The sequence below is a fragment of the Thamnophis elegans genome, chromosome 6 (genome assembly GCF_009769535.1).
Source record: "Thamnophis elegans isolate rThaEle1 chromosome 6, rThaEle1.pri, whole genome shotgun sequence".
NCBI lineage: Eukaryota > Metazoa > Chordata > Lepidosauria > Squamata > Colubridae > Thamnophis > Thamnophis elegans.
In genome coordinates, this window is record NC_045546.1 from 194,142 (window position 1) to 217,187 (window position 23,046).

The 23,046-nt window shown below is 56.8% G+C and overlaps 2 protein-coding genes across 2 annotated transcripts; one reads left to right on the top strand and one right to left on the bottom strand.

Annotated features, from left to right (window-relative positions):
* The first annotated feature begins 10,124 nt into the window (after nt 1-10,124).
* Nucleotides 10,125-14,296, top strand: HPX (hemopexin). Its single transcript, XM_032219578.1, has 9 exons — nt 10,125-10,260; nt 10,503-10,579; nt 10,971-11,197; nt 11,358-11,511; nt 11,640-11,852; nt 12,057-12,173; nt 12,472-12,602; nt 12,844-12,988; nt 13,994-14,296. The coding sequence occupies exons 1-9, from the start codon at nt 10,196-10,198 to the stop codon at nt 14,275-14,277; spliced, it is 1,413 nt and encodes a 470-aa protein (XP_032075469.1). The 5' UTR covers nt 10,125-10,195; the 3' UTR covers nt 14,278-14,296.
* Nucleotides 14,297-14,448: 152 nt separating this feature from the next.
* Nucleotides 14,449-17,682, bottom strand: LOC116510150. Its single transcript, XM_032219579.1, has 2 exons — nt 16,956-17,682; nt 14,449-15,695 (listed from the first exon to the last, which is right to left on the bottom strand). The coding sequence occupies exon 2, from the start codon at nt 15,685-15,687 to the stop codon at nt 14,533-14,535; it is 1,155 nt and encodes a 384-aa protein (XP_032075470.1). The 5' UTR covers nt 15,688-15,695; nt 16,956-17,682; the 3' UTR covers nt 14,449-14,532.
* Nucleotides 17,683-23,046: the final 5,364 nt, after the last annotated feature.

A 23,046-nucleotide genomic window follows, 5' to 3' on the forward strand; every position in this document is an offset into this window, starting at 1 on the left:
GCCGCCTCTCCGCCGGGTCTTGGACTGGGGGGGGGGGGGAGGAGGAAGGGGCGCAGCTGCTCCTCGCCCAGGGCCGCCTCTGCCCCCCCCCCCGATGCAAGGACGGGGGAGGGGGGGCTGAAAGCCTCCGTCCCCTGCAGAAGACCCCCCCCCCCACCCCTCCGAAGACCCCCCTGGACTGCTGGGACCCCAGAAAGAAGCGCGTCCCTCCCCCCGCCGCCTGCCCTGCTTGGGGCTTCCTGCCGACTGGAGGGGCCTGAAGCGCCGGCTGCCCCCCCCCCCCGCTTAAGACCGCCCAGTGAACCAGCCTTCTCCCCCCCCGCAATCCGCTGCCGGGACTCTTGTCCGAAGGGGCGCGGGGCCTTTTCCTGCCCCGCAAAACCCTCCATTTCGCCCACCGCTTACGACAGCAGCCGGCCGGCCACGCCTGGGCTCCCAGCTCCGGCAGCCACGGGGACGCAAAAACACCCGCTCAACGGCCGCGACTCCGGGCTCCGCTGCCTTGCTCAGCCAAGGCCTGGCTCTGTCCGGCCACAGGGCCGCCCCGGCCGAAGCGCTCAGCCCGAGAGAGGCTTTCCCGGGAAAGCCCCGCCGGCAGCTCCCGCCGTGGCCGCCAGGGTGCGCACCGCCTCCTTGCAAGGGTGGCCCAGCCCGCCTCCCGCCCTCCCTGCAGTGCCCCCTCGCGGACGCTGCGGGCTTTCACTCGGCCCCGCCCCTCGGGCCTGGAGGAGAGCGTCACGGGGCGGGAAGGCCCCGCCTGCGTTCTCCTCGCCTCGGCAACAGCGCCTTGATTGGCCGCCGCAGCCGCCGCCTGACGCAAGGGGGAGCGTCACACCCCCCCCAGTTGCCCAGCGTGCAAAAAGGGGGCGGATCAGCGACTCCGGCCTTTCTGGCGCACAACCTGCCCATCCCCCAGCCTCTTCCCGCCACTGGCTGCGCCCTGGGAGGCAGCCCCTCCCTCCTCCGGCTTCTTGAGAGGGCGTGGCTGCGGCCTCCATGCCCCCCCCTCTCCCCGCCTTCTGCGCCTGCGCTTCCTTTAGAGCCAGTTGCCCCCCCCTCGCTAGCCCCTCCCCTCGGGGGAAGCGCCCGGGCGGCTTCGGGGTCCTCTTGGGGGGGGGGTCTCCCCGGGGCCACGGAGGGGGCTGCTCTGGCAGATCTCCCGGGGCTGGGTGGGCGCAGGCCGGCCTTCCTGCCCTTTCCCACTTTCTCGGCATAAAACGGGTTGGTCAGAAGTCGAGGCTGGGGTGGGGGTGTTGCTCTCCAGAGAAGCAACCGGGGAGGACCGGAGCCGCCGCCGCCGCCTCGGGACCCGCCGCCTCCTTCCCCGGGACAATTTCCCCTCATTGCCCCGCCTGCCAGAGGGAGAAGGGAAGCATCGTCCCTCTGCGCAGCAGCGTTGCAGACACCGAGAGGCTTCGAGGCGCCTGGGGTGCAAGGAGGCGTTTGCTGGCCGCCAGGTTCAGACAACGAGAAGACCCGCGTTGCAAGTCCTGAAGCGCCTCCCGTATGGAAACAGGCGTCCTTCTGCATTCTCCAAAGTGGCGCAACACGGAAACACTCAACTCGTTTCTTCTTGGTTACCTTGAGAGGGGGGGAAAAAAGCCTTATGAGTAGATGGGGGTCTCCCTTCTCCTTCGGGCCACGGGTGCTGCTGACCCCGGGTCTCTGTGCGAACCCTTTAGCCTTGTGGTTTGGGGCTTTTGGCACAAGGACATCTACTGGAACTTTTACTGGACTTCTGGGATTGAAGGACACTTTCCTGTCTTTTTACACTTTGTCCTGCTTTAGCAGTGGGGGAGGGGGGACGCTGGGGGCTCCTGAGGAGGAAACTGCAGGAGAGGGCAGAGGCCTCCCTTCTCTGGGAACCGTAAAGTGGGCAGCCCTTGGTATCTTTGCTGGGAACCAGGGATGGGCAGAGAGAGCCTTGCGCAACCTGGGACAATCCTGGAGATTTCCTCATAGTTGGAGGCCCCACTCGGCGGCTGCTGCCTCCTCCGTCCCCCACCCTCCACCTGCCAGCGGGGGTGGGGGTGGGGGGTGTTCTTGTTCTGCAAGGGGTGTGGGACACGATGTGCCGCTTCCTGGTGTTTCAGAGCTTCTGGGAACCTGCTCGCCCTCTGCAAACATTTGCCTGATCTCTGGATGTTTGCACAAGTTGGGTGAAAAAAATCCACCGAACTTTGATTCCCCTCTAAATCCACAGCTCTGGGGCAGCAGCATCTCCAGCCCTTGGGTGGTGGGCCTCTGCCCATTTTTATAAACACAACAAATGTTTCACTCTGTGTTTAAGACTGCCAGCAATTAGGGGGGAAATCCTCATTAATGCAGCGGAAGAGGGTCCTTGGATGTACTCCCCCCCCCATCTAGAGAAGTTGCTGCAGAGAATTATTAGTGCCCAAGAACATCACAGAGCAGCAGACTCAAATGATAGGTAGTTGTCGATTTACAACAGTTCGTTTAATGACCGTCCAAAGTTCTTGTCACGCCCCACTCCATTCCATAATTAGGAAAGAAGACCAAGAGACTCCATGGGTTGGAAATCCAAAGTACTTTTACTAATTATAAATGGTAAGCGAGCAGTAGTGAAGCAAGATCTGAATAATATGGCGCGAAAGCAATTGATATATGGCAAAGCCCGTTCCCCCCCTTAGGATCAAAGCTCCAGTCCAATCATAAGTCCTTCAAATGTCAGGTGTGAGATAACTTCAAAAAGACAGGCCAAGATGGAATGTGAAGGCCGTTGATGCAGGCGGGAAACACGTACGCATGCGTAAACCCCAACGACTGGAACATCCTAGAACATTCCTGCAGCAGACCTCCAGCACATCAATTAAAACCCTCCCACATACACGCCCCCCCCCTCCCGTTTCATGGCAGCTGAAGCAGCAGCAAAGCAGAAGCTGACATCCGGCCGTCCCCCGGAAAAAGGCTGTCAGGCCTAGAAGAAAAAACAAACAAAACAGACAACACAGAACAAAACATACAAACAACAAAGAAACAAGAGAGGGAAAGGAGAAAAGTCAAGGCTTGTCGGGATAAGCAGCATAAAATTTCCGAAGCAAGCGGGGAGCACGAACGTGGGACGTATCAACCCATTCCGTGTGGGAGGGGGGAAAATGTTTCCAAGCCACAAGGTATTGGATGCGATTGCGGTGCCTGCGGGAATCCAGAATGTCCCGGACTTCAAAATGACGTTCCCCATCAACAAGCAACGGAGCAGGCGGAGGGTCATCTGCGGGCCGCAGGTCAGACACCCGTACTGGCTTGATGAGGTTGATATGGAATACCGGATGGATCCGATTAAGATGTTTGGGCAATTGCAAACGAACCGAAACAGGATTGATAACTTTCAAAATCGGGAAAGGGCCAACATACTTGGGACCCAATTTCTTAGACTTTTGTGTGGTATGCAAGAATTTCGTAGACAAATACACTAAATCACCAACGTGGTACTCATAAGGCTGAGAGCGTTTCCTATCAGCCTGCTTCTTATGCGCCTTGTGGGCAGCGTCCAAGGTGGAACGAGTGAGGGGCCAAAGGCGACTGAGACGTTCACTCCAGTCCGCCACGGAAGGAACCTGAGGCTGGGCCGCAGGTAGTTCGGGGATAGGAACAAAATCATGGCCATAAACGACCCTGAAAGGGGTGAACCCAGTGCTGGAGTGAACCGAATTGTTATAGGCCACTTCAGCGTGTGGTAACAAGTCCACCCAATCGTCCTGTTGATAATTGATGAAACAACGTAAATATTGTTCAAGGACGGAATTAGTACGTTCACAGCCGCCATTAGTCTGAGGATGGTAGGCGGAGCTAAGGCCCTGGGCGGAGCCAATACGCGTGAGGAACTCCTTCCAAAACTTGGATGTGAATTGGACTCCACGATCGGAGATAATACGGTCGGGAACGCCATGCAAGCGGTATATGTGGGAAAGGAAAAGCTTAGCCAAAGCCTTGGCGGAAGGAATCTTGTGGCACGGCACGAAGTGAACTTGCTTGGAGAACAAATCAGTAACCACCCAGATAACCGTGTGCCCCTGGCTCTCGGGAAGGTCCACAATAAAGTCCATAGAAATTTCCTTCCACGGGGCAATGGGGCGGGCGACAGACTGTAGAAGTCCGTGTGGTTTCCCCGGAGGTTTTTTGGCGGTAGCGCAAACCGGGCAACTGGAGACATAAAGTTCAATGTCCTTTTTTAAAGAGGGCCACCAGAATTGTCTCTTCATGAGGTGCAAAGTTTTCACGAATCCAAAATGACCCGCCATCCTGGAGTCATGAGCGCGACGAAGGACCACAAGACGTAAGGAAGCGGGGATGTATAATTTAGCTCCAATCCACGGTAGATCGTCTCTCATGGTGCATTCGTCCCGATGGTTCAGGAACCAGTCGTCTTGAGGGAGAGCTGCTTTGAGGTCAGAAAGCAGGTCGTGAGGCACGTCCTTTTGGGCCTTGGTCTGGTGACGTGTGAACACCGGAGCCGCCAAGAGCGGTTGGATGATACTCAGCTTGGAACAATTATACTGAGGTAACCGGGACAAAGCATCGGCCATGAAATTCTTTCCACCCGGGATATACTTCAGAGTGAAATTGAAACGGTTAAAATATTGGGCCCAACGCATCTGCTTTGGGGAGAGACGGCGAGGCGTGCGCAACGCCTCCAAATTTTTGTGGTCAGTCCACACCTCAAAAGGGTGTTTAGAGCCTTCAAGGAAGTGGCGCCAAGTAGCGAGGGCCCAACGAACTGCAAACGCTTCTTTCTCCCAGACCGCCCAGCGTCGTTCCGTGTCAGTGAGTTTACGTGAGGTGTACGCGCAAGGCTGTAAGGTACCCTGGTCATTGGCTTGTAGCAGAACAGCCCCAACGGCGACATCACTGGCATCAGCTTGGACAACGAAGGGTTGGTTGAGGTCAGGATGTTTAAGAACTGGCTCAGCGGCAAAAAGGCGTTTAAGCTTTTCGAACGCCGCCTGGCATTCCATGGTCCAGTCCAAAGGCTTACCGGGTTTAGGTTTTGGGTCGCCTTTAGTTTTGAGCAAATTAGTAATAGGGAGAGCAATGTCGGCAAAAGAGGGAATAAATTGACGGTAGAAATTAGCGAAACCCAAAAATTGTTGCAGTTGTTTACGAGTTTTGGGAGCGTCCCATTCAGTGACGGCCTTTACCTTCTCAGGGTCCATTTCAACTCCATGAGGGGAGATACGGTAGCCCAGATAGTCAATAGTAGTTTGGTGAAACTCACACTTAGACAATTTGGCATACAAGTTGGCTGCACGGAGTTTTTTCAAAACAGTGCGCACCAGATTGACGTGGTGGTCGTGAGAGCGGGTATAAATGAGGATATCGTCCAGATATACGATAACGCCCTTATAGAGATGATCGTGCAGGATCTCATTAATAAACTGCATGAAGACAGCAGGAGCCCCCTGTAGGCCAAAAGGCATGACCCGAAACTGGAAACAACCAAGAGGGCAGTTAAAGGCGGTCTTCCATTCGTCCCCCTCCTTAATGCGAACCCTATAGTACGCTTCACGCAGGTCCAATTTTGTGAAGATGCGGCCCTTCCCCAGTTGCGCCAATAAGTCCTTCATCAATGGGAGTGGGTAGAGGTTTTGAGAACATATGGCGTTAAGGTTTCTAAAGTCACAACATAAACGAAGAGACCCATCTTTCTTCTCACGAAACAGCACAGGGGCCGCCACCTTGGGTCGGGCCGGTTCAATGAAACCACGTTTCAAATTTTTGTCAATGAAAGAACGCATCTCCTCCATTTCCCTGGGTGACATGGAGTAAATGCGGGGTTTTGGGAGTTTGACCCCGGGCAAAATGTCAATGGAGCAATCAGTAGGCCTGTGGGGGGGCAGAATGTCCGAAGATTGCTCGCTGAAGACTTCCTTAAGATCCAAATATTCTTTCGGAATTTTCTCCTCTCCTGCAATCCTCTCCTGCCCCCTAGCGGCTACTTCAGGAACGTTAGTGACGTCAGGTTGGTTTGGAGAGCCCTCCCCCACTGGAGGCACTTTGGAGCGAATACGCAAGCGGCCTGTCCGCCAATTTATGTGAGGGTTCCACTTCCGGAGCCACGGGATGCCCAAAATAAGTGGTCTGTCCATGCCAGGTGCGACCACAAAAGAGATTAATTCAGTGTGGGTACCCATTTTCATTTCCAAAGGCTCAGTAAAAAAATGGGCGGGCCCCCCCCCCGCAACCGATCCGTCTATCTGGCAAAAAAACAATAGGGGTTTTCAAAGTGCGCAATTTGAGGCCTAATTTCTCAACCATGGCTGGGTTGATCATGGACCGGGAACAGCCGGAATCCAGTAATGCTAGGAGGGTGGCAGGTGTCCCCTCAGGAGGAACTTTTAATTCAATAGGGAGTAGAAGGGGCCCCTTGTTTGAACTCACCCAGTGAGGTGAAGTGTCGTCATCTGAGTCATCAGAAGAAGAGGAGTTAGCATCCGCGTCATCCTTCAAAGGTTGGGGAAGAGGAGGGGGGTTGGTTTCCCCAGCGAAAGCCGTTTCCCTCTTTTTCTTTTCAGAGCCTCTGGCAGGTTTCTCCTCACGTCTGGGAGGGGGTTGGGCAGAGAGGGGTGATTTCGCCCGACAGAGGGGGGCGGTGTGCCCAAGCTTCCCACAGCGAAAACATGTTAAAGGTCTGGAGGAGCCAGAAGGGGGCTCCCTCGCGTCGCCTCGGCGTTTGGAAAGCGCTTGAGTAGTAGGAGGGGGGAGGGACTTGGCAGCTCTTTCTTTCCTCTTCCTTCTTTCTTCAGTGGCATAACGCAGACGAATTAAGTCAAGCTCAGCGTCAGCAGCATGTTCAAACCAAGTGATTAAACGCCTCGGCAGGTTACGATTGACACATAGTTGATAAATGTCAGCGTTTAAGCCTTCAGCAAATCTGTCCAGAAGTGCATCCTCCCCCCAGCCTCTCATGTACTGAGACAGACATTGAAATTCCTGGATGTATTGGGCGACTGGTCTATCGTCTTGGTCAAAGGTTAAAAACTTTAATTTGTTCCGCTTCTCAGTTAACGGGTCATCAAAACGTTGGCGGAAAGCCGCCATAAAACGGTTGAAAGGATGACGCGGATGCTAACTCCTCTTCTTCTGATGACTCAGATGACGACACTTCACCTCACTGGGTGAGTTCAAACAAGGGGCCCCTTCTACTCCCTATTGAATTAAAAGTTCCTCCTGAGGGGACACCTGCCACCCTCCTAGCATTACTGGATTCCGGCTGTTCCCGGTCCATGATCAACCCAGCCATGGTTGAGAAATTAGGCCTCAAATTGCGCACTTTGAAAACCCCTATTGTTTTTTTGCCAGATAGACGGATCGGTTGCGGGGGGGGGGGCCCGCCCATTTTTTTACTGAGCCTTTGGAAATGAAAATGGGTACCCACACTGAATTAATCTCTTTTGTGGTCGCACCTGGCATGGACAGACCACTTATTTTGGGCATCCCGTGGCTCCGGAAGTGGAACCCTCACATAAATTGGCGGACAGGCCGCTTGCGTATTCGCTCCAAAGTGCCTCCAGTGGGGGAGGGCTCTCCAAACCAACCTGACGTCACTAACGTTCCTGAAGTAGCCGCTAGGGGGCAGGAGAGGCTTGCAGGAGAGGAGAAAATTCCGAAAGAATATTTGGATCTTAAGGAAGTCTTCAGCGAGCAATCTTCGGACATTCTGCCCCCCCACAGGCCTACTGATTGCTCCATTGACATTTTGCCCGGGGTCAAACTCCCAAAACCCCGCATTTACTCCATGTCACCCAGGGAAATGGAGGAGATGCGTTCTTTCATTGACAAAAATTTGAAACGTGGTTTCATTGAACCGGCCCGACCCAAGGTGGCGGCCCCTGTGCTGTTTCGTGAGAAGAAAGATGGGTCTCTTCGTTTATGTTGTGACTTTAGAAACCTTAACGCCATATGTTCTCAAAACCTCTACCCACTCCCATTGATGAAGGACTTATTGGCGCAACTGGGGAAGGGCCGCATCTTCACAAAATTGGACCTGCGTGAAGCGTACTATAGGGTTCGCATTAAGGAGGGGGACGAATGGAAGACCGCCTTTAACTGCCCTCTTGGTTGTTTCCAGTTTCGGGTCATGCCTTTTGGCACGATCTTGCTTCTTGTCACGCCCCACTCCATTCCATAATTAGGAAAGAAGACCAAGAGACTCCATGGGTTGGAAATCCAAAGTACTTTTACTAATTATAAATGGTAAGCGAGCAGTAGTGAAGCAAGATCTGAATAATATGGCGCGAAAGCAATTGATATATGGCAAAGCCCGTTCCCCCCCTTAGGATCAAAGCTCCAGTCCAATCATAAGTCCTTCAAATGTCAGGTGTGAGATAACTTCAAAAAGACAGGCCAAGATGGAATGTGAAGGCCGTTGATGCAGGCGGGAAACACGTACGCATGCGTAAACCCCAACGACTGGAACATCCTAGAACATTCCTGCAGCAGACCTCCAGCACATCAATTAAAACCCTCCCACATACACGCCCCCCCCCCTCCCGTTTCATGGCAGCTGAAGCAGCAGCAAAGCAGAAGCTGACAGTTACGGTGGCATTGAAAAATGTGACTTTTTAACACTGATGACCGTTGCAGCTTCCCCCTGGTCACGTGACCAAGGTCGGAACACTTGGAAAGTGGCTGGCATGATGGCCGCAGTGCCCCTTTTGCAACCTCCTGACCAGCAGAGTAACACAATGGGTGTTACTAACAATCGCAGTGATCTGCTTAACGACTGTGGCGAGAAAGGGAAGCTGCTTTTGTGGCTGCAGCACCAAACCGCATTCCGCTTTCCTTTTGCTGAGGACGCCCATCCTAGGGCTCTGCCCAGGCCTTTCCTCTCCCAGCCGAGGGCCTCCACGCTTTGCCACATTTCATTCCGTTGCCTTCACCTCTTCGGCTTTTATTTCCGACTGGCAGGCCGATGGTTTCCCCGCCCAAGCGCGTCTCCTCTGCAAAGTTTGGTAGCTTTGCCTTCTTCCTTGGAGCCGTTTGCAATGATTCTGAAACTCCTCCTGGGACCCACTTCACGCCTCCATAGGACGGTTGCTGACGAAGGAGAGTCAGCCGTCGTAATAACCACATCCCCTCCGGGGCTGGGGGGGGGGAGGGGGCTTGTAATTTTGGCAGTCATCATTTCGCTTGTACCTAAGGGGGTCCCCTTAAACCTCCCATCCGGCACTTCTCGTCCTGTGCTCCAAGGCACTTGAGGGCAGGACAAGAAGCCACAAGTGGAATGTCATTAAAGAGAGGCCCAAGGTAGAAGGGAAGGAGGAATTTCCTGACGGAACAAGCGAGCAGTGGAACGGCCCGCCACCAGAAGGTAGGGGTGCTCCATCACTGGAGGTTTTGAAGAAGAGGCTGGGCGGCGAGATTTCAGGTTTCGCTCCCATGGAAGGGAAAACTTGCAAGGTTTGGGCCTGGATCCTTCCCTGCCCAGAGCAGACAGCCAGGCAGCCCCCTTCCAGGGAGGGCTGCCCACCCAGAGATTCTGGGGGGGGGGGGCGGAGGGGGGGGGTCACTTTCTGGAAGGCTTCAGCTCGGCAGGCAGCTGGGGGGAGAGGAGCGAGGGGGGGGTGGGAGGGGTGGGAGGGGCGGCAGGGGCATTCCTGAGCCTGGGCTCTTGTCCGCTGTGTACACAGAGCAGGTATGCAGAGCCTGTCCCTCCGGCTGTTGCCCTGGGCCAGCTGGGCTGGTTGGGAAAGGGAGCAGACGAGGCCCCTGTCCCCCTTCAGACCTCCCACTCAATGGGGCTGCTGAGCCCAAGGAAGCCTCTGCCCCCCCCCCCCCGCCCAGCTTCCTCCCCCCCAGGGTTCTGCATCTCCTCTTGTAGTAGCCCTGGGGTGGCTCAGGACAGGGGCCAGGTGGGGGGTGGCTCAGCTTCACCCGTCCATCGAGAGAGTCCCAGCAGCCAGGTTGACCTTTTCTTGCTGCTGCTGCTGGTGGTGGTGGGAACTGACTCTAGATTTTAGCAGCAGATCCAACTCAGCTGGGCAGCCTGGGGTGGGGGGAAGGTCTCGGTTTGGAGGGGGGGGTGTACCGCCCTCTAGGGAGGAGCAGCCACAAGGGGGGGGGCAAGGGGTGGCCCGGCTTAAGCAATGCGCTGGGTGCTTTCCCCTGTTGGGAAACATCTGGCTGCCCTGATATAGGAGGCCGGGCAGCAGGGCTGGGCCAGCAGTAGAGCAGCATGGGTGTCCTCTCTGCAGCTCTCTGCCTCAGCTGGGCCCTGGTGCTGGTGGGAACCCACCCCTTGTGAGTGGCTGTGGACCGGGAGGGCACGGGGAGGAGGGGACAAGCCCAGTCCTTGGAAGAGGCCGGGGGCTGGGCTCTCTGCCTTGGTGCTCAGGGGACCATCCGTTTTCCCTGAGTGATGGGACTTGTAGTGGGGCCCTTGAGCCAGGAGGATCTGGCTGGGGATCCCTTTTGGCCCTGGGGTCGTGAGAGGGGCCCCCTGAAAGACCAAACACTAACGGGGGGGGGGATTTCTCTGACAGGGGACACGGCGGCCATGGCAACAAGACAGCCGGCACCTGGCATCACCTGGGCTCGGAGCCTCCAGCCAACAGCACTGGTGGGTGAGCTGCCCCCTGGGCGGAAGAGAGCCTGCAAGCTGCTCTTTGCTGGATCCCACCTGCCCGCTCCAAATCTCCCTCTCCTTCCCTGGGGAAAGGAGGGGGACGAGGGCTTCCCTAGGGGGCCCATTGCACCCCACCCTGAAGTCTTCCGCCAGGGGAGCACTAAGGACTGGCCAGAGGAACTGGGGCCGGGAGGAGGGAGCTTCTGTGACTTTGATTCCCACCCTCAACTAGAGGAGTCTCCCAGTCCTGCGGATGGGGGGGGGCAGAGGGGGGGGATGCTGTGGAAATGAGCCTCCTCTGCAGAACAGGCTGGGAGGGGCTCCTGAGGAGGGGACCATCACTGAAGGGTGGGTGTGTCACTGCTACCTCCACTCTTGCGTCCAGAGTTAATACAGCGCTGTGCGGACGAGGAGGGCTTTGACGCTGTCACGCTGGATGAGATGGGCACCATGGTCTTCTTCAAAGGCTCTTTGGTCTGGAAGGGCTTCATGGGTGCTCCGCAGCCCATAGAGGACTCCTGGCCTGAGATCCGAGGCCCCGTCGATGCAGCCCTGCGGATCCACTACCACGACCACCCAGACGGCCTTCACGACAACGTTTTGCTCTTCCAGGTGCTGCCAACTCGCAGGCGAGCTTTGGAGGGGCAGCTGGGGCCACTGTGACAGTGGCTGTGACAGCGAGGGGCTGGCTGGCTTAGGCAGAGCTGCGTCCAGGGCACGGACGGGTGGTGGAGGAGGCTAGGCGAAATGGCCGTCTTGCATCCCCTCGTAGAGCAAGAAGGTCTGGGCGTACCATGAAGGGAGGCTGAGACTCGGCTACCCCAAGTTGATTGAACAGGAGTTCCCGGGCATCCCAGCCGACCTGGACGCGGCCGTGGAATGCCATCCGAAGGAATGCCCGTCCGAGACCATCGTGTTCTTCAAGGGTAAGAAAGGCTCCCACCAGGCTGGTCTCTGTGCGGCTGCTCCTTCGCTCGGGTGGCTGCTGCAGCCCCTCTCCTGGCCTCCCATCCCAGCCTCCTCCTGCACTGACCCACCCGCCGTTTCCCTGCAGCCCCAAATGTGTTCACCTATGACCTGAGAACAAAGGCGGTGAAACGGCGTGACTGGCCAGCCGTCTCCAACTGCACCGCAGCCGTGCGCTGGCTGGAGCGCTACTACTGCTTCCAAGGCATCCGCTTCCTGCGCTTTGATCCACTGCGGGGTGATGTGCCCCCCCACTACCCGCTGGATGCCCGAGACTACTTCATGCGCTGCCCTGGCAGAGGTAGGTCCCCTCGTGGCTACTGGGAAAGACACCGCTGAGCCCAGGACAGGGGCCTGGCCTGCAAGAGAAGGAGGGGCGCAGGAAAACTTTGGTCTGGGGCTCAGTCCTGGTCCCTGAAGGAGGCGGGGGGGGGGGGTGTTGCTCTTTCTGGCTGGGAGCCAAGCGGTAGCCTCTGCCTCACTGCCTTGCCCTGCACCCTGACAGGCCACGGGAGGGAGTCCCGGAGGAACAGCACGCTCTGGAGCATCCTCAACGCCTGCAGTGGGCGTCCTTTCCCGGCCTTCTCCTCTGACGATCCTGGGAGAATCTATGCCTTTCGCGGTAAGCCAGCAGGCCAGAGGCGGGTGGCAGGGGAAATGTTGTGTTCTGCAAAGGGCAGCTTAGCGGACCCCCAGTCAGGGAGTGTAGTGGGGGAGGTGGGGGAGTTTGGGCTGAGATAGCTCTAAGGCTGGGAGTTAAGGTCACCCTGGTCCGGGTGCTGTGCGGCCCAGCCAGGGGGCACGAGATGGCCTGTCTCCGCTTCCAGGGGAGGGTTGGGCTGGGGGCCCTCGTCCTGGGGGCCCCTCAGCCAAGGGCTGCTGGGGCCTCCAACTGCTGCCGGCTCTCCTCCTGCACTCAGGCGGCCATTACTTCCGGGTGGACTCTGTGCGAGATGGGCTGCACGCTTGGCTTCTGAACCACACCTGGTCAGGGCTGGAGGGGGAGGTGGACGCCGCCTTCAGCTGGGCAGACAAGCTCTACTTCATCCAGGTGAGCTGCCAAGGGAGGCTGGACTTTAATGTCCTTCAAAAGATCCGGGGCTCTGCCCCATCGCAGGGCACTCCCTTAGGGGTGGGCAGGCGAACGGTGGGCCACCACCAGAGCCACAGAACAGAACATGGGACAGCAAGCAGGGCGTCTTGGGGGGTGGCAGCCCCGAAGGTCAACTGGGGCGGGGGGTGGGGGGCATCTGAGGCTCCACAGCTGACCTTTCTCTCCCGCCTCCCTGCAGGGCTCCCAGGTTCTCATCTATAGAGCTGAGCACGGCTACAGCCGGGTGGAGGGCTATCCCCGGCCCCTGGTGGAGGAGCTGGGCGTGTCCCAAGCAGATGCTGCCTTCACTTGCCCTCACTCCTCGGAGCTCTTCGTCATCCAAGGTGCGCAACCAAGAGGGGGTGGATGGTGACTTTTCTTGGCAAGGGGGCTCAGAGGGCAAACCCTCCCATCCCTTCTCGGTCTAGCTAGGCCCCGACACCACTTAAACTTCCAAGCAGTCTGGGGTTGGTACTGCAAGTGGCCTCTGATGGGCTAGAGAAGGAGACAAGACCCAAATACTAAAGCAACCTTAATTCTAGTCCTAACCCAAAAGGCAGGTGAAGAGGCCCCTCTGCCAGGTATTGCCCTGAAACCGTGCCCTCCACCGGGGAAACACCGGGAAGCGACAGGGAGGTGCAGCCCTCTGTCAACCTTAGGTCCGACCTAAGCGTAGTACACAAAATTGTCTGCTACAATGTCCCACCTGCCAACGACTCCTTCAGCTTCAACCGCAAAAATTCTCGGGCAAACAATAGATACAAACTCAAGGTCAACCGCTCCAAACTCAGTGGCAAAAAATAGGACTTCAGCCACAGAGTGGCCAACGCCTGGAATGCTCCACCTGACTCTGTTGTTACACCCTCCGACCCCCATAACCTTAACCTCAAACTGCCTACCGTGGACTTCACCCCATTCCCAAGAGGTCTCTAAGGGGGCATGCATAAGCGCACCAGCGTGCCTTCCGTCCCTGCCCTGTTGTCCCCATTTATTCATCCCCTTTTTCTGCATTCATGTCCATGTTCATATTTCTACCTGTCATCTGGTACATCTGTGACAAACTAAATATAAAATAAGAATAAATAAACCCCTGGAAATCCTTCTTGGGGCTGAGCCAGATCCCATCCATGTTTTAGATTGGGGTCTGTGTGTGTGCAATGAAGCAGAAAGGAAACAGATGAGTGAAGGAGGGGCTTTGGAGAAAGGGAAAGGGGGGCACGAAAGTCAGGGGAAGACATGGGGACCCTTTCTGTTGGTGGCCAACCCCACCCAGCCTGGCATCCCAGATGAAGGCCCCCACTGACCACATGCCCCCTCCCTCCCTCCCTCCCTCCCTCCCTCCCTCCCAGGAAATCGCCTCCAGCCGATTGACCTGCTGCAGAGTCCTCGTCGCCCAGGGCCATCCCGCCTCCTCCCCCACCCACGCGTGGACAGCGCCATCTGCACCACCAAGGGCGTCTTCCTGTTCGTGGGGGCTGACTTCCACCAGTATCCGGACGTGGCTCAGCTGGCGACTGCTACCATCCCGGCGCCGGCCCAGAACACGGCGGCCGTCTTTTTCCGCTGCTCTCCCTCCGGAGCTGCCCCGCATCCTCCCCGGGGAGGGCAACGCCCCGGAGACCAGCCTCAATAAACCTCTTGTCTCAGCCGTGGGGCCAATTCTGCTCCGTTTGTTGTGGACTGTGGGGTGTGTTGTGTGTGTGTGTCGGCCCCTCGGCAGGGAGCGCCGCAGAGCAGCACGGGTGCGGGCTCGAGCACGACGCGCGGAGGAGACGGGTGGGCAGGAAGGGCAAAACGAGTCGGGTTCGGGAGAACAGGCTTTTATTGCGGGCTGCTTGAGTCGGCCGCTAGGCAGCCGGGGCCGCGGGAGCCCCCTGGCTTCTTGGGCTCAGGCGAAGATGCAGACGGTGCCCGAGGCCAGGCGGTGGTGGTACTCGTGCAGGAGGCTGGCGGCCAGCGGGAAGCTGCTCTTCATCTCCAGCTTCCCCGGCACCACCAGGAGGGAGACGCCGGGCCCCAGCCCTTCGGCCAGCTTCTGCAGCATGCGGCGGGCGAGGTAGCCGCGGGCGCGGGCCGGCTCGGCTTCCAGGCTGGCGTAGACCTCGGGCGGCGGGTTGGGCAGCTTCCACTCCAGCTCGCCGATCAGCTGGTTGGTGCGAGCCCTGTCCAGGGCCGAGGGGCTCTCCCGGTAGCAGGCCACCAGGCGGAGCCCCGCGCCGCCCCGCGCCGTCACGAAGTTGCCCTGGGCCAGCACCCCCCCGCCGCCCGCCTCCTCCGCCTCGCCCGCCTCCTCCTCGCCCTCCGCCCGCCAGGCCATGACGGCCCAGCAGAGCCAGTCGAAGCTCTGCTCCAGCCGGCGCAGGAGCGAGGCGGCCAGCTGAGCCGGGTCGGGGGAGGCCGCCTGCTCCAGGGCGCGCTCCACGTCCTCCTGGGCCTGCTGGCGGAAGTAGCCCTTGCACTGGCCCAGCGCCTCCTTCATGCGCTTGTGCAGCGCGGCCACGCGCGGGTCCCAGACGCCCAGCAGCAGCGCCGGGTCGCGCTTGCCCAGCCCCGCCTGGCACAGCAGGCACAGCAGCCCGGCGCCCAGCACGGCGTTCAGCTTCTGGCAGAAGAGCGCCATCTGCGGGCGGCGCGGGCGGTGGCGCTGCACGGCCTGCTCCAGCAGGGGGCGCTGCAGGGTCAGCGCGGCGTTGCCCTGCAGGCGGCGCCACAGGACCAGCAGGCGGCGCTCCAGTTTGTCTCGCGCGCAGCCCTGCGCGAAGAGCTCGATCTCCGGCGGCGCGGCGGCGGGCGGCGCCCGCACTGCCAGGCACAGCTGTCCGAAGACGGCGGCCACGCAGTCCTCGCAGGCGTCCAGCCCGCCCTCCTCCAGCAGCCCCGGGCCCGCCGCCAGCTCGCGTTCCAGCAGCTCCACCTCTCTGCGCACGAAAGCCAGCTCCTCGGCGCTGGCCGAGCCCTGCAGCTGGGACACGACCCCCAGGGCCAGCGAGCGCAGCGACTGCAGGAAGCCCACCGGCTCCAGGCACTGGGAGAAGAGCGCCATGCCGCGTCCTGCAAGGAGAGACGGGGGGGGGCTCAGCGGACCAGGGGCTGGAGCCCGGGACACCCTCCCCCCACCGCCCCCCTCCAGCCAGGCAGTCGTCGCTGCGGGTCTCGCTCCTTCCCCCGGGAGCCCAACTCCCTGACTGAGCTTCCGCTCGGACTCGTGTGGGGAGGACCTAGTTGGCCCGTTCGCTGGAAGCCCCCGGGGGAATTCTGGCTGTGGAAGGCCTGGGCCAGGGGGCTTTGGGGGGCTCCGTGGCGGCAGAGTCACCCCAGAGCAGCCCCCGGTCAGAAAGGAGCAGACCAGGCTGCTGCTGATGGGATTGGTTGGCCTCAGGGCCCCACGGGGGGGGGGGGGGGGCTAAGGGGTGGGTGGGTGGGTGCAAAAGAGGCAGAAAGGGAAGAGGCGGGAAAGCCCCCCCCCTCCCTCGTGGGACACCAAAACCCCTTTGATTCTCCGCATTCAACCTGAAAGGGAGCCTCCCCAGGCCTCAGCGGAGACAGGTGGTGGCTACTTATTACCACTTCATTGATGACCCCTCCCCCAAGAGCACAAGGCAAGTCCGGCTGAACTGAGCTCCTTCTCTGGGTGACCAGGGTGGTGACCACCTCAGCAACTCTGCCTCCCCCCCCCCCCCGGGGCCAGAGAGGAGGAGGACGGAGGGGCGCAGCTGCCCCAGGTCTGGCCAGCGCTGTGGCTCTGTTGGGAGCCTGGGCAGGACTTGTCCTCCGCACACCCTGCCCTTGTGCTGCCCTCCAGGGGAGGCAGGCAGTTGGCCGCAAGGGGAGGAGAGGCCCGCCCTCCCGGCCTGTGCTGTGAGATTGCCAAGGGCACCGAGGATTCGCCTCCTGAATCCTGCCAGGGGTCAGCTGGGCATGGGGGGAGAGGGGCAGGGCGGCCTGTTCCCAGGGCGGGGGGGGGGGGGCAAATCTCTGTCAAGATGGCTCAGAAGAAACTGGGTTTTCATCTTGGTCAGCCTGTACACCCCCCCCCCCAGGATGCAGTCCCAGGGATACATAGGCTGGCCTGGTGGGTCAACCCCCATCGGGTGGGGGTGGGGGAAGTGGACAGCTTGCTCATAGCCCAAAGCCCCCTCCTCAAGGGCAAGGGAGCCAAGAGTGGGACCCCCTGGGGCAGGGAGCTTCCCCTTCCTAACCTTCCCCCTCTCAGGGCTTCCCTTGGGATTCCGCCTGCCTCCTTCCCTGCTAATGGCCTCAGAGATGCCGCAGATGGGGGTTGGGCTGGGGAGGGGTCTGGCTTAGCCTTACCTGTTGGTTTGGCTCTTGCAAGCTTCCACCTGGACTGGGTACCTGCTGGCACCTGTAGCGTCCCTAATAAATCCCCACCTTATCTTGGCCCCGCCCGCCTGAGCCACGTGCTCAGTGGTTTTGGTTGGGCCTCACCCACCTGGACCCCCTCCACATTCTCTGGGGGGGGGGGAAGGGAGGAGGATAGGTGTAGTTCTGGAGAGAAGGTGACCAGCATGCCTTCTCTTAGGAGTTTCCCACCTCTGTTTTCTGCCTGTCGGTGGCTTTGCTGGTTGAGGCATCTTGAACCTTTCAAACAGCCTGTGCTTAGGGGGCTCTGCCCCGCTCTCTTCCTGGGAGGGAGGAGTCCTATTTATTTGGCTCTGTCTTGTCCCTTTCTGAGGCCCCCTCCCCACCCCTGAGGAAGGGAGGGGCTGAAGGCTCCTGAGTTTGCCTTGCTTGGCTGGTCAGTGCCCAGCTGCTCTGGTCCACTTGGCCCCGTTGAAAGGAGATGCCCGCCCTGCCTGAGCACAGCCCCAGAGGCAGCTCCATGCCCCCTCCGTGGAACCTTCTCTTTCACCGCACTAGGAGACGGCCAGCCAGAAGGCCAAGGGGGAAGTTGCAGGGAGGTGGGTGTTAACTGGCAGGCGTGGACTCTGGCACAGGAGGCCATGGGCTCTGGAGGTGCACAAGCAGTGGTGGGTTTCAAAAATTGTTCGAACCTACTCTGTGGGTGTGGCCTCCTTTGTGGGAGTGGCTTGCCACTCATGTGACCGTATGGGAGTGGCTTGCCACCCATGTGACCGGATATGAAGATGCCGACGACACTTGTCAGAACCACCTTAAATTACCTCACACACAGCACTGGCATGCAGAAGAATAGGATGTAAACTTGTTTTTTTAAAAGGCATCTTTGGTTTGCGTTAACACAACTTCAACACACGCAATGTTCTGATTGCACCCCAAACGCAGTTGTCATCCTTACCTTTCACACAGGCACTGAGTTTTATAAATAGGAGCATGATAGTGTAGAATAATCATATCCAAGGACCAGTGGTGGGTTTCAAAACACTTTGGAACCTCTTCTGTAGGTGTGGCCTGCTTTCCGGGTCCACTGGTGGAACCTCTTCTAACCCATTCGGTAGATTTGACGAACCGGTTCTACCGAATAGGTGCGAACTGATAGGAACCCACCTCTGTGCACAAGACCAGAGCCCCTTTGCCAGTGCTGGAGAAAGAGGGTGCAGTTGCCGGCTGGGAGGACCCAGCTGTGACCTGGGGGGGGGAGCAGCCTTGTCTCCCTCCTAGTGCTCTCTTGCACATGGCGTCGCACTTGCACGATCTCGGGGAGAGAAAAATTGATGGTGCCAAGTGGCATAAGATGGGGGCTGTTGCATTGTTCCTCTCGCTGGTCCCCTGTCCCTGCCTGCCTGTTGAGTGTCTTCCTCGCTGCACTTGGCACCCAGGCCGCTTTGATGCTCACCCTCTTAGCCCCTCAGAGCATCATAGCGGTCATGGCTGCAAAGGACGCTGTTTGAGTGGCACCCTTCTCAAGTTGGCCCAGGATTCGAAGGCTAAGCAGCCGGTTGCCCAGCCTGGCATGCAGACCTGCAAGATGTGTCATACCCGAGCCCTCCTGCCTGGGCCACAGCCTGGCATCCTGCTTACTCTCCTGCTTCCCTTCTGCTTTCTCTCGAAGGACTAAATGAAGAACTTCAGGGCGTTTTATGGATTTTTAATTCAAATGTGATTTTATTTTAAGTACATAAAACATTACTAGCGCTATTTCATTTTATTGTTTTATCATTTGCAATATATCCTCAGCAACTGAACTCCCGCCTTTCTCTGTTGCACACATTTCTTCTCTTCTGCCAAGATGCCCATTTTAAGCCCTAGGTGGGCATTTTCAAAAGTTTCATTCTTGGCTCCATGGTAGTTGCTGTAGACGCTCCCCCCTCCCCTTCTCCAAGGGTGCTCCTTTATTGGCTTGTGGCCCCAGGGGAGTCTCCTGGCCGTGGGCAAGAGGCCTCCGGGGACCCCGGGCGATGGGTGGGCGAGCTGTATGTCCATCATGTTTAGCAGCAGCTAGAGTGGCACAGACCAGGTACCCTCATTGCCTGCAGGAATGAGTGCCACTCCTGTGCCCTTGCCCCAGTGCGGCCAGGGACATAACTTTCTTTCCCAAAACTGGAGGAGGGGGGGAGGGGCGACCTGAAGCCTTAAATGCATGGGGGGGGGGGTGAATGACGTATGTAGCAGAAGCCACCCAACCAGGCAGAGGAAATAGATGGACCTTTTGCTATACGGTTAAGTCAGGGGCTGCAAGAAACTTGCCACTCCAGCAATGGGGATTTTGCCCTGACATCAGCTGGGAAAGACACTCCCTCCACAGCGAGTGGCAGACCAAAGAGGCTCCCGGCCTGCCTGGTTGACGGCTCCTGTTCCCCAAAAGGTAGAGAAAGGAACCGGAGGGTCAGCTGCACTCAATCCTTACTAACCGAGATGAAATGATATGAGGTGTGGAAGTCACAAGAACCTTGGGGGAGAGTGGCCACGTCATACTAGCATTCACCATGATATAATCCTAGGTAACTGAACAACGTCAGACGTTAAGAGAGCTGACTTCAACAAACCGAGAGGGAGAATCGGAAGGATTCTGTCCATGGAAATCCTCAAGGGAGATACTCGAGAAGCTCTGAGAAACGAAGGCCCAAGCAGAAACAATACCGCAGGGAAAGAAAGGAAGGGTTGCTCTGAGAAAACGAGGGATAATAAAAAGCACAAGCGTAAAAACTGGACTGAGGTGCCCAGAACTAGAACAAAGTATCGGCAGGGAGCCCCTTCCAGGTGGGCACACAGGCGGGGGGGCGGGGGGAATAGGGGGGGGGGACAGGAAATCTGCAGGGAGGGTTTCAGGAAAGCTAGGATACAGAATGAGCTAAAACTTGCAACAAATGCCCAAAATAACATTTTCTTTCCCAAATGTAAGGAGTAAGAAGGAAATCAAGGAAGGTGACGGGCAGCAGGGAGAAGGCAGAACTGGTTAATTTCTTCTTTGCGCCTCTTTTTACACAAAAGGGAAAAAAAATAGCCTAACCTACCAAAAACAGATAACCTCCAAAATTGTTGGAGACAAAAGAGAAAAGCCAAAAACAGGCAAAACATTAAGAAAACACGTTTGTACTTGAGATGAGTTCCACTCACCAAGGCCAGATGGTTTACGCATCCCAGGATTAGAATTGGGGTTTGCTAACCCCGTGGAAGAAAGACTCAGGATTCACAAGGGTCTCGAGCATTGAGCCCTAACCAACAAGGCGCAGCCCAGTCGGGAGAAAAGTCCTGCCACTTGGGCAAAAAAGCAAGCAAAGGAAGGAAAAAAAACAGGCCCGGAATAGGCAGCGCTGGGCTCAACAGGGGTAATTGCGGGAGAGATCAGGGGGTCCCAGCCACAAGTAGGAGCCAGCCGTCTGCTGCAGCAGCCAAAAAAGCCAAGCCAGACCTGGGCTGCATCAACAGAGGGAGAGCATCAAGTTCATGTGAAGTGACAGCACCCCTTTGTCCTTGCACTGGTGGGGTCACGCTGGGAACTCTGGTCACGGCGACAGAGAAAAGATCCTAGAGAGAGTGCAGAGAAGAGCAACCAAGAGGATGAAGGATCTGGAAGTTAAAACACGCAGTGAACCGTTGAAGGGACTCTCGGTATGCCTAGCCTAACCAAGAGAAGGATTTCCACTGCCTCAGAATGCTTCTCTAGAGGTTGAGCCTTTTACCTCCAGAGAAAAAGAAGAGATTGTGCCAGCAATGAAGAGTTTAGCATGGGGCTAATCGGAAGGTTTTGCATTTAAGGCTGGAGGCATTACATCTATGTAGCACAGCTTCTCTTGTTGCAGGTTTAACTATTCAAGACAATCGGCTATAAATGTTGGTGCCAGATGAATTCTAAAGCCAGTGAAGGGATATTTGAGCAATTTCTATTCATGATGGAATACATATTTGGACACAGTTCTATATATTTACACCCAAATACCTTTTCATTATAGGAGTTTATTAGATACAATATATTGACATATATCTTGCTATATCCATTATCCATAACACATTTATAACAATATTTTATGCTGTAATTTTTCTGAAAGTTTATCAATAAGAAAAACATATCAAATAGCATTCTTATAGAGCAACAGGATGGTAGTGTTCCAATATTTGAGGGGCTGCCCAAGAGAGGAGGGGGGTCAAGCTGTTTTCCAAAGCATCCGAAGGCCAGACAAGGAACAATGTATGGAAACAGATCAAGGAGAGATTCAATCTAGAAATAAGGAGGAACTTTCTGACAGTTGAGAACAATCAACCCATGGAACAGAAGTTGCCTTAGAGCCAAGGTGGCGCAGTGGTTAAATGCAGCACTGCAGGCTACTGCTAGATCAGCAGTTCAGCGGTTCAAATCTCACCGGCTCAAGGTTGACTCAGCCTTCCATCCTTCCGAGGTGGGTAAAATGAGGACCCGGATTGTTGGGGGCAATATGCTGATTCTCTGTAAACCGCTTAGAGAGGCCTGAAAGCCCTATGAAGCGGTATATAAGTCTACTGCTATTGCTATTGCTATTGCCTTCAGAAGTTGTGGGAGCTTCATCCCTGGAGGCTTTCAAGAAGAGACTGGGCTGCTGTCAGCTTCTGCTTTGCTGCTGCTTCAGCTGCCATGAAACGGGAGGGGGGGGCGTGTATGTGGGAGGGTTTTAATTGATGTGCTGGAGGTCTGCTGCAGGAATGTTCTAGGATGTTCCAGTCGTTGGGGTTTACGCATGCGTACGTGTTTCCCGCCTGCATCAACGGCCTTCACATTCCATCTTGGCCTGTCTTTTTGAAGTTATCTCACACCTGACATTTGAAGGACTTATGATTGGACTGGAGCTTTGATCCTAAGGGGGGGAACGGGCTTTGCCATATATCAATTGCTTTCGCGCCATATTATTCAGATCTTGCTTCACTACTGCTCGCTTACCATTTATAATTAGTAAAAGTACTTTGGATTTCCAACCCATGGAGTCTCTTGGTCTTCTTTCCTAATTATGGAATGGAGTGGGGCGTGACAAGAAGCAAGATCTGAATAATATCCCTTTCCAGGAGATTTACGTCTACCGAGAAGGGACATAATGTCTTCTCCGACCAGAGAAGAGGAAGGCGCCGTGGGAGGGACGGATTCCAGTGAACTGGGACCTCCCGACCTTTCTTTACACCAGCCCAGCCCGTCTGACCGACCTCTGCACGAAGATTTATGTCAACTACAAATTTCCAATCAGCCTGAGCCTTCCCCCCTACCCCGTTGGTCAACTTCAGTGGGGCAAGGAGAAATAGAGACAAGCTGGAATGCTGGACTCACCCAGAGACCACCTCAACAAACTTCGCTGGAGCCAGGGGCCGTGAGGAAACCTCAGGCGGGTGATTTCCCTGACTATTGGAGCCAAAGAGGCGATGAAGCTGAATGGAGAGATTATCAACACCAGGGCCCCGTGAGAAAACCACAGCGGAGTGAGTTACCTGATTATTGGGGTCAAACATTTTTGGAGGACAGGAGGGGGGAGGAGGAAAGAGACTGGAGAAGTTGGCAACGTCACCCACGCCAGGATTCTCCCCCACCCCCCCCTCGGCCTGTATCACCCCCTGCGGCTAGAGGTTTTGCTGATCAAAGGGGACCTCCCCCCCAGGCCCCCCCTCGACGACATCGGATGGCTAAAATTCCTCCCTTGCCTGTGCGTTTTAATGGTGCTTCAGCCACCCTTCCCTCCTTTCTTATGCAAGTCTTTAACTACATGGAAACATATGGGCGGGACTTTGAATCTGACACTTTAAGGGTCAGAATGGTTCTTTTATCTTTGGATGGTGACGCGGCTACGTGGTCAACGGCTTTGCATATGTCTGGTTCTCCCCTCTTGGGGAATTTCAACCGTTTTATGGCGGCTTTCCGCCAACGTTTTGATGACCCGTTAACTGAGAAGCGGAACAAATTAAAGTTTTTAACCTTTGACCAAGACGATAGACCAGTCGCCCAATACATCCAGGAATTTCAATGTCTGTCTCAGTACATGAGAGGCTGGGGGGAGGACGCCCTTCTGGA